Source organism: Crotalus tigris, unplaced genomic scaffold, assembly GCF_016545835.1.
Source record: "Crotalus tigris isolate CLP2741 ecotype Arizona unplaced genomic scaffold, ASM1654583v1 scf7180000017549.6302385, whole genome shotgun sequence".
Classification (NCBI taxonomy): Eukaryota; Metazoa; Chordata; class Lepidosauria; order Squamata; family Viperidae; genus Crotalus; species Crotalus tigris.
In genome coordinates this window covers 749,007-760,190 of record NW_024096467.1, presented here as the reverse complement: position 1 = coordinate 760,190, position 11,184 = coordinate 749,007, and the positions used below count along the sequence as shown (strand labels likewise).

General features: G+C 37.7%; 1 protein-coding gene across 2 annotated transcripts in view; it reads right to left on the bottom strand.

Annotated features, from left to right (window-relative positions):
* Positions 1-2,000: 2,000 nt before the first annotated feature.
* Positions 2,001-11,184, bottom strand: part of HDAC10 (histone deacetylase 10) — a 29,951-nt gene continuing 20,767 nt past the window's right edge. Inside the window, exons 16-21 of one of the 2 annotated variants that reach the window (XM_039338696.1) lie at positions 9,259-9,344; positions 6,626-6,679; positions 5,882-5,963; positions 4,252-4,437; positions 2,800-2,959; positions 2,001-2,647 (exon numbers count right to left, since the gene is read on the bottom strand). In XM_039338696.1, coding sequence (XP_039194630.1) covers positions 2,622-2,647; positions 2,800-2,959; positions 4,252-4,437; positions 5,882-5,963; positions 6,626-6,679; positions 9,259-9,344 — 594 coding nt within the window. In that variant the 3' untranslated portion in view covers positions 2,001-2,621. Of the gene's footprint in view, positions 2,648-2,799; positions 2,960-4,251; positions 4,438-5,877; positions 5,964-6,625; positions 6,680-9,258; positions 9,345-11,184 lie in introns of those variants that run through there. The other variant, XM_039338706.1, reaches the window with a different exon arrangement.

The following is an 11,184-nucleotide window of genomic DNA, read 5'->3' as shown; positions in this document are numbered from 1 at the left end:
ACAGGTAGTCCTTGACTTACGACCACAATTGAGCCCAAAATTTTTGTTGCTACATTAAACATTTGTTAAGTGAGTTTTGCCTCATTTTATAACTTTTCTTGCCACAATTGTTAAGTGAATCACTGCAGCTGTTAAGTCAGTAACAGGTTAAATGAATCCATTGACTTTGCTTGTTGGAAGGTCGCTAAAGGGGATCACTTGACCCAGGACACTGCAATGGTCATAAATGTTAGTCAATTGCCAAGTGTCTCAATTTTGATTAGGTGACCGTGCTGTAATGGTCATGTGAAAAACGGCCATAAGTTGCTTTTTCAGCCCCCTTGTAACTTTGAATGGTCACTAAATGAACTTTTGTAAGTTGAGGATTACCTGCCTAGGGACGGCTCGGATTTCTTTCCCGGTCTTGAGTTAAATGAGTTGTGTATGTTTCTGACAATACCACCCCCATCCAACAACTCCCATGGCACCTTGGCTGTAGCAATTGACATGAACATGCTCCATGAGTGGGGTGGGATGGGGAATGCAGGCAAGAGGCTTAAGATTTTCAAACTTAACTAACAAAGACAGCAGTGAAGCACCCATGGAGAAGAAACAGGGTTTGCATTCCTCAAGATGGGATCTGGATTTTTTGATATAATGATGGACGGTCCTTGCTAATAGTTAAAATGGAATTATTGGCTAGTATCTGTGGCTAACCGATCTTTCAAGTATTCGTGCAAATCTAGAACTTTCAGTTCATGTGTATCCTGGCTCAGGTTGGGATTATATGAATACAGCCTTTAGCTTAGTGCAGCATAGTAAATAATCCTGAATTAATTCAGTATAATTTCATGTACAAATCACATTCCAACTTCATTACAACCAGCTGAGGGCCCCTGAGAACCAAATCCACTTTTATTCAGTTTCCAGCACATCTATTAAATCTTTATAAAAAATTTTTTTACAAAGTTGTATGAATCCATGTACAGTAATTGCATGAACACATATGTGTAGTGTTCTTGGAAACAGTATAGAAACTTTGTCTGGGCATTTTGACTTTCCTGTCCAACCTGCAGCTTTTCCAAGCACAACCAGCACCAAAATTGTTTAATTTTCAATTCCAGACTACATCAGTCAGATGCCATGACCTGCTGAGTAATATACAAACAGATTCCCCCCACCACCATACACACAGAGAGACACATGACTTCTTGTCCAAATTACTGGTCAGTATTGAAATATTTAAAACTTCACTAACATCCCAAGAATATTAGTAGCCTTATTGATCAAACATTAAAGTTATTTCATACACCTAGAAGATAATCTCATTAGAGTTAATAATGTAATTAAACTTATTTAACATTGTGAAAATTATACATAAGAAATAGGTTTTATTCATTGTAGTTGAAAAATGGTTCAGATTCATACTTTCCAGTGGGAAGTTACTACAGAAATACAATCCCATTTGTGATCACTATAACTTTTTCCCCCTTGGAGCTACAGTGCTAAATGACTGCCCCATGTGTCTGCCCAATTAGAGCAGGACCACACAAAGCCTATATATCACAAGTTCTTTTTTTAGTACAGTTTGTAAAGGCCAACAGCTAACAAACCAAATAACAGAGTTGGAAGGGACCTTGCTCAAACAGGAGGCTCTATATTATTCCAGACAAGTGGCTGTCCAGTCTCTTCTTAAAACCCTCCAGTAATGGAGCATCCACAATTTCTGAAGGCAAGCCCTTCCACTGAAGTGTTCAATCCATTGTTTCTTACCTTGCCTTCTGGTGCTTTGGAAAATTGGTTGACCCCTTCATCTTTGTGGCAGCCCCTCAAATATTGGACTGCTATCATGTCATCATCCCTTGTCCTTCTTTTCACTAGACTAGACAAACCCAATTAGTGCAACTAATTTTCATATGTTTTAGCCTCCAGCTCCCTAATCATCTTTGTTGTTCTTTTCTGCACTCTTTCCAGAGTCTCTACATCTTTTTTATAATAGGGTGACCAAAACTGGATGCAGTACTCTAAGTATGGTCTTACTAAGGCTTTATAAAGTGATATTAATATTTCACGTGATCTTGATTCTATCTGTTAATGCAACCAAGGATTGTGTTGACTGTTGCATACTGCTGGTTCATATTTAAGGATGCCAAGATCCCTTTCATGGTTAACTGCTACTGAGCAAGGTTTTACCTAATCTGTCCCTGTACATTTGATTTTTCTTGCCTAAGGTAAAACTTTACTTTTCTCTACATTGAATTTCATTTTGTTACATAGGGCCCCGTGTTCAAATCTGTCAAGATCCATCTGAATCTTGAGCCTATCTTCTGGAGCGTTGGTTATTGCTGCCAGTTTAGTGTCATCTGCAAATTTGATGAGTTCCCTTTCTATTCATACAGTATTCATACAATATTCATACATTTATACAGTACATATATAAATATATATGTACTGTATAAAATTTTCAAAAGTCTTTACAGCAAAGCCAATAACATTTCTGAAGTTAACAGGCTGGGAGATAGTTCTCAATGTACAAATTATATAAAAATCAGTTCAGGAACATTTTGTGCCCTTTTATTCTAAAGCTTATCTTGTTCTGATCGTTTGTTTTCATGTGGGAGAAGAGATTGTTGAAATAAAGATTACTTTTCATCTTTGAAGTTCTTTGCTACACAAAATAAAAGGAAAAATAGTCAAATTTTGTAACAAAAACATGCATCTTTTTCCTTTTGAGAATCTCTAACCTCAGGTACTTCAAAGCTCTGCAGTAAGATATTTAATGAAGATTTACATTTTATTTTCATTCACTTGATTGCTTACCTGAACACTGAAGCAATTTCCATTCCTGTTGAAATTGCTCTCTTAATTCTTTTACCATTTCCATATTCTCCTTTAAATCCGGTGCAAAGGAACCAAAGTTGGTTATAAAATCACCTATCAGGATGTTGGTTATATTTTGCATTATTTTTTCTTCAGTATCCTTTAAAAAGAAAGTAAAACACTTGCATAAATGTGTACTGATTCCCCCCCCCCAAAAAAAGAAAAGAAACATAGCATTTTGTTGCTTTCAGTGTAATAGAATTTGTACTCTAAAGTATTAAAGGGCTATGTTAATACACTGGACTAAGCCGTAATACAGCTTGCTTGGTTTTGGTTTAATGAATTGTATAAGCTATGATTTGTAAACCTTGGTTTATAGCTTGATGTATTCTGCAAACACAAACAAATTAGATTCAATTAGTAAGATGCAATGAAACATACCATGCTTAGTCCAATGTGGGAACATATCCATTAAGGAATCAGTTATCTTTAATACTGTATCTTTTATACTAAATCAGGCTTTCACAACTGTGAGATGGAACTCCAAGAAGTCTCTCAGCAATTTGTAAGGTGCCTGTATTGTGCTTTTTCTAAAAGGCAACTGGAGTTTCCTAGGTTTTTTCCTTGAAAACATTTGTTTTGTCATCCAAGAAGCTTCTTCGCTTCCTCTGAAGAAGTTTCCTAGATGAGAGGCAAACTGTTTGTATGCATACATGTAATCAGTCTCAGAGCAATGAAACAGACACACTGCGAAAATCTTGCTCTCAGCTTTTTCCCCCCCTCCTTTTGTCTAGGCAAGTCCTGTCAAAATTTGCTCTGAGTTTTGTTTCTTGCTTTGCCTGTGTCAGTTTGGAGACCCAATAGAAAGTTGTTATGTTACAAAGTTTGGGAAGCCCTGGTGATAGATTAAAACTGAGTTATTAATAGGAAGCTTCATATTTCTTTCTTGCTAAACTCTAATCACAGTGAAGTCATTCATTGTATTTGGGAGGGGTGTTATTTCACATATGTTTATTTATCATTTTAGAGATTTCATGATACTGCAGAATTAAAGAACCCCTGCAATAATTGTTATGCATGTTTGGTTTGTTTGACTTATTTAGATTTTCCCAGGATCGAGGCATAGAAACATAGACAAACAGAGAAGCAAAGCAATTATTCAGGTTGAATCTCAAAAAACGTGATTTGGCACACAGACATGAAATATCTGTCTGAACTACTTTAAAGACATTTTTTTTTTTTTGAATTTTCACAATTGCCCTTCACTCCCTTTTAGAAGCGAAATTGAAATGCTACAGCGGCTTATTAGATTCCTCGTGTATTTGCTTCAGGAAAACAAGAGAATCTGAAACCATAGAAAGTTTTAGAAGGAATTAATCACACATTTCCCCTGGTTCCTTTATTCTAAAAGATAAGCTCTTTTATTGTAAAACCCACTTATGTACTCCTTACCTGGATTACAGCGAGTATCTGAGAGTTCGATAATCCTTGCAGTAAATTAATAAGCAAGGAAATTCTATTTTTGCCAAGGTTCTGGTTTGGTCCAACAATTATAATAGTTAAATTAGGCTGATAGCTGTACGCGACTGGAAGAATAAATCCAAAGGTAGCAGAGAAGAAGTTGTTTGTTTTAGGATCCTTCCAAAAATAAACAAAAAATTAAAATATTTTAGTTTTATTTAGTAACAAATGTTAGCAAATTAAAATTATCCAAAGCTAAATTTCTTAATTTCTCAATATAGAAACTGTATTTATATATTACTTGTGTAAAGGGATTAAAAAAACCGGACATATCTATAGGGCGGTGGTGGCGAACCTATGGCACGGGTGCCAGAGGCGGCTATCAGAGCCTTCTCTGTGGGCACACCCCAGTCCTAGGCCTTCAGCTGGGTTTTATAAAACCTTTTCACTTTAGGCCTCCGCTGCCATGTGTAAAAAAAAAAAAGGTTCAATCAGTCAATTTCAACTTCTCGCGGGGAAAAAAAAGATCTTGCAAAGTTGGAACTTATTGATTGAACTTTTTAGTCCCACCCAGTCTCCCATTACCACCTAGCCACACCCACATAATTGGCCACGCCCACCCAATTGGCAACACCCAGACAATGGGCCACACCCACTCGGCACTCAACGATGCATAAATGGGTTTTGGGTTGCACTTTGGGCACTCAGTCTCTAAAAGGCTTGCCATCACTGGTATAACAGTAACATGCAGTTGTTTCCAGCGCAATAATCAAGTATGTGAATGCTAGACGCTTGATGTTTACTTTCATTTACATGGAGTGAGGTAGGGGTAGGAAGCTGTTCACCTTCTGCTGACTGTGATTTCGCCAGAAGAGGTGTTTTGGATTGGGGGGGGCATATTTAGCTTCCTGCTGGAATTTAAACATTGGAGGCTTCCTACATTCAAATTATTTGCATTCATACTGTCAAAATTGCCTCAAGCACTTATAAAAAACTCAAAATTATGCTGCTGAAATTTGGCCATTTTGCTGCTGAACTTCATTACTAAAATCTTGGATGTTGGGTTGCCACCTCTGGTCTGCATGAACAAACTTTTGTTGTTCCTGGAATTCAGAGTGATCAAACAAGTAACTCTTCTCCCTTGATGATTAATATAATCAGACTTTCTTGACTCAGATGTCCATAAAAAGTCGGTGGTTGGAAAAACCCTCTTTGTATTTTACAATTGTGCTTTTCCTCAGTCCTTTTCTATTCATGCAGGGAAGACAAGGGTTAAAGATGGTGCAAAAATTTCAAAGGTTCTAAAAATGTTGTGCCAATTTCTTCCACTGTAGCAGTTCTTCAGTTTACCCCAAATATATTAATAGCAATTTTTACAAGACATTGACTGGTTTTTAAATTTATAGCCTGCCCAACTCCAGCATGACTCCAGGTAGCAAACTGTACATTTCCAGCAGGCAGAATTCTCAGTTGGATCACATTATTCAAATATTTGTATGTCATCCACACTCTAAAATCAGTGACAATTGCTGAATATATAGTTCAGTTCAAAATTTATATCCTTGCATTCTCACTAAATCATACTTGGGTGATAAAAAAGACCATAAAATACCACACCTACTTCTTTCCAGTTGAGAGAGATATTGTATTTGGTGTTAACTTGTTCAGAATGTTTAGCACAAATATTGATTAAGAAGACTTTGCTGTAAAATATTAAAGAAAATAGGTTCTATAAATATTATCTCTATAAAATAGTTGCCACCCTGGTAATAATAAAATAAAGCAAATACATGTAGTCCTCGACTTACAAAAATTCATTTAGTGACCGTTCAAAGTTACAATGGCACTGAAAAAAGTGACTTATGACCATTTTTCACACTTACGACCTGTGTAGCAGCCCCATGCTCATGTGATCAAAATTCAGATGCTTGGCAGCCGACTCATATCTATGATGGTTGCAGTCTCCAGAGACAAGCAAAATCAATGGGAAAGCCAGATTCACTTAAGAACCGTATTACTAACTTAACAACTATAGTGATTCACTTAACAACTGTGGCAAGAAAGGTCATAAAATGGGGCAAAACTCATTTAACAAATGTCTCACTTAACAACAGAAATTTTGGGCTAAATTGTGGTCATAAGTCAAGGACTACCTGTAGACATATCTGGGGGGAAAAAGCATTATATAGAAACTGTAAAGAACTGCTATAATCAAATATGTGTTTTAGATGTAAAATTATTCTGATAAAAAACCAGATTTAAAGTTTCATGTTTTTACTACGAAGCCACACTAACCTTGGCAGAATTTCATTTTCAGAATCAACTGTGCACATTTAAATCAACTGGTTGAAATACTGAGACTTACCCATTTTCCAACTCAATTTTCATGTCCATGTCACCAACAAATACACACAGGACTCTGCGAAACAAAATATTTCAGATTTACAATCTGTTATGCATACATATAATAATTTATATCCTACTTGTCAACGCTGCAAATATTGTATATTCTTGCTTTTGACAATATGCAGAATTGTCTGGTAAATATGGGGTTAATAAAGAGCAGAATTTGGGGGTAAAGCCCGGGAAAGAAAGAGGAAGAAAACATTTGACTTCACACTAATTGGATAATGTGAGATATGACGGCTAATTTAGGGAGGGAACATGCTGATAATTTAACTGCTCAGAGGAAGAGAACTTAGATCCTAGCATCCGTCCCTTGTGCCTGTGCTGACATTTTGTAACAATAAAAGACTTTTAGGAAAATAAATGCCTGGAAGTTCTTTGGAATGTTTCATTAGCCGGAACCACAACACGTGGTTCACCCCTCCTTAGGCAACCTGATGGCCCTCGGCTCCCCGGGGATCTCCATATTGATGCCGAACTTATTGATGCGGACACCTGATCGGCATAGCCCACTGCAGCCCAGAACTCCTGAGCTCAAGCGATCCGCCAGCCTCAGCTTCCGGAGTAGCTGGATTACAGGCTCGTGCCACCGCGCCCGGCTTCAAGGCACACCGCGGCAGCCCTCCTACTTGTCGCGGCCTAGCCCCTGGGGCACGCTTTGCCGGTGACAGCCGGGTATGGGCCCGACGCTCCAGCGCCATCCATTTTCAGGTCTAGTTGATTCGGCAGGTGAGTTGTAAACACTACTTTAATATTTTTATAAATAACTCAAGGTGGCAAATTTACCAAATACATCTTTTTCTTATAATAATAATCCTGTGAGGTATGTTGGGCTGAGAGAATGGCTGGCCTAAGGTGTGACTAGAACTAGCCTGGTGCCTTAATCACTAGACCAAACTTTATGATAAGTAGCTTAGTCTATATAAGATAATCTGATAATGTAATAAGTAATAAGTACATAACAAACTGGCATAGCTGACAGTCCAACAAAATTAACCACGTATGTGCAGTATAAATAACAAACCCTGAAAATTCGGTTAAGGAACTGCTAATCTAAACCTCTAAATTAAAGAGCTCTTTTATAAATCTATGTGAATAATTCTGACAATATCCTAGCTACAAAAGACAATTTAAGGATTATAGCATCTATGGCAAAAATTTCCTAATCTGTAAAATAATATTATGCATCATGAACAACGGACATACCATCTTATTTATTTCTATCAAAGTAATATATTCTGTATTCATTCAGTAACAGCAAACCTCTGCTTTTACCATATCCCATCCATCCCCTAGGTCAGTAGTGGTGAACCTATGGCACGCGTGCCAGAGGCGGCACTCAGAGCTCTCTCTGTTGGCACATGCCCCACTGCCACCAGCAGCAGTCGCCTCAGGCCACCGCTGCCGCCCAGAGCAGGAGCCCCGCCCAACACAAATGAGGTGAAGCGGCCGACTAGCAAGCTCGAGTAGAGGTGGTAGAGCAGAGGTCACCAACCATTGTTGATTGGTGGACTGGAAGAAAAGAGAGGGGGAAGCATTTTACATACATGCGTGCGTGCATGGGGCCGCGAGCACACACATGCTGCAAATGGGGTGGGGCTAGTGCCTGCGTGATACTCACTAGCCCTGCCCCGTTCTTGCATGGTGCAGTGCCGTTTTTGTGCCTTGCAGCATGGTGGCCCATTTTTGCGCCCCTGGTTTTTGCGCGCCACTCAGAGGCATTTCCCTGCCCCCCCCAATGAGGGCATCACAATGCTGATGCGGCCCTGGCACTTTGCGATAAATAAGTGGGTTTTGCGTTGTGGTTTGGGCACTCGGTCTCTAAAAGGTTCGCCATCACTGCCCTGGGTATTCCTATTTAGTCCCTTTCTACTTCCACAACTCTGTAATCTGTTCCATGTTCGTTTCATATACATTCACAGTATTCTTAAGATGGATCAGATTTTTGCAGTACAAAGTACAATTCTGTATGAGAAATAAATTCCACCTTGTTAAATGGAGTTTATTCATACAGAAATAAGTACTGCTCACTCTGCATACAGACGCATCTGTATGCAAAATAGTCCAAGTTATGATTCAAAATCTGTCAAGAATTTTCCCAGGTCCCTAAATAATAGACAATGTTAAGAAGAACTGAAAGAATTAGCCAAAAAAGGCACAATATACAGAGTTGTGCCTGCTTTGAAAAGGTGTTGATAAAAGAATAGTTGTAGCTTTGTGGGGTCCTTGGTGCTCTCTGAGTTTGGTGGTTTTTTCGCAGACTTTTCACTGCTAAACTAGTTAACATCTATTTGGTAATGAAAAGTCTTCAAGAAAACCACAAAGTTCATAGAACACCAAGGACTACATTGAAAAAATGTGCTTGGTTTGCAGAAGATGGCTAATTAAAGTTAGTATGACTCCGAAAATTTTTTTTTAGGATCATGCATATGGCTAAAAAAAATCAACTATTTTAATGAATAGTAGAGAGGTGTTGCCTTTAGTGACATTCAAAGTATCTCTTTGAATCATTTTTGAATAGTAATTTATTACATTGTCCTTTAAATACACAACTGTGCAAGAAGGTATTAGGCACAACAATCTTATACCTACTTTTGTACCTTCAGGTTTCTACAATGTGCTACCGCAATGGCAGAAGCAAGTGAAGGTGTAGATGAAACTGCAAGCCCATTGATCACCTAAATAACATGATAATAATTAAAATGTTACTATTTTATGTAATATTACTTACAGTCAAAATTATATATGTATTGCCTTATATGTATAAATTCATCATATATGAATGTCTAGATTGATATAGTTATAAGAACAAATAAAGTCTCTGCAAATACTGTAAAATTTATATCCAAACAAAATATCTGGACATTTAAAAGCATATATATTATCAAGTCTGGATACGTTCTGCCACAAAAGGAATAACTTGGCTATTATTACATTCAGTTGTAAGTAATCCAGATCAGAAAATCAGTGAAGGATTTCTATTTGAGGGGCTACCAGCAAATACCAGTGTCTGGATGACATATAATGAGCCGAGGAGGCGCAGCAGTTAGAGTGCAGTACTGCAGGCCACTTTAGCTGACTGTGTTCAGCAGGTCAGCGGTTCAAATGTCACCAGCTCAGGGTTGACTCAGCCTTCCATCCTTCCGGGGTAGGTAAAATGAGGACCCAGATTGTTGGGGGCAATGTAAATATATATATATATACATTGCTTACTGGTGTACACCGCTTAGAGAGTGCTTGCACTTAAAGTGGTATATAAGTCTCACAAATAAATAAATAAATAAATATTTCCCCTAAATTAAAGTCAGTTAAATCTTAATGATGCACCAAATAGGAATGTACAGTACATAGTCTATTTACATGATACATTTGTGTTCTGGTTTCAGTCAACCAATATTAAGAAAACATTTTGATATGGGATAAATAGAAAGAAGCTTAGGCTTCCCCAAGTATAAACCAGAAGGACTCCAATTCTAAAAAGCATGTTGCTAGCTCTCTACTATTCATTTGAGCATATTAACTGTGCAAAGAGGGAATTATTGTCATTTAATTTACAAAAGTATTAGGATTGACTTAGGTGGCTTGAAGTTGCTTTCTACTCAGTAATTTTTATCCTAGCAAAGATTATGCATGAATAAATGGTCTGCTTTGGCATGGAGAAGGACTGCATGCTATCTGGGCCTCTTCAAACTCTTACATGATTTTGTATAGGCATGTATACAAGTCATACAGCCACAGGTATATATGGAGGATGGAGACAAATAATGAAATGCATATCATGATACCACAATTTAGATATTTTATCCTGCCTTTATTGTTTTTATAAAATAACTCAAGGCAGGGAACACACTTAATACTCCTTTCACCTCCTATTTTCCAACAACAATTTTTTCCAACCTGTGAGGTGAATTGGGCTGAGAGTGACTGACCTAAAGTCACCCAGCTGGCTCTGGAACATAAGTACAAAAGCCAAGATCTTCATTGTTGTTTAGAATAAAGTAAGAGTTGGAAGGACCTTGGAGGTCTTCTAATCCAACCCCCTGCTCAACCCCGCTTCTTTGTGATTATGGTTACTTGAGGACATCTATGCACACAGTTTGGAACTTTTTCAGTTCCAGCAAAAATGTTTAACCTTTATTCATAAGATGTGATTTACTGCTTTCAGAAAAAATATTCGCATATCTGTAATCCAGGTTAGTCTTCTCTCCACGCAGTTATCAGCTTTACTGAGTTAACTGAAATGTTTTTGTTATTAGCATTAGCATTTACATTGCAGCAGGATGCCCAAGGTGGGAATATATGCAGCTTTTACCTTAGCAGTAATAGAGAAATTATGCAGCAATTAGTGTAATGGGATAATAATGCATTGTTCTAGGAGAATATAAAGAGTTAACCATCCATATAATAATTGGGTAGTTAGTTAAGCATGCAGATGGAACTTGTGATATATCTCTCTAAATAGAATGAATTTACGTCCTAACTGTTTGAAAGATGTAATGTGATATCCACTAACCTACA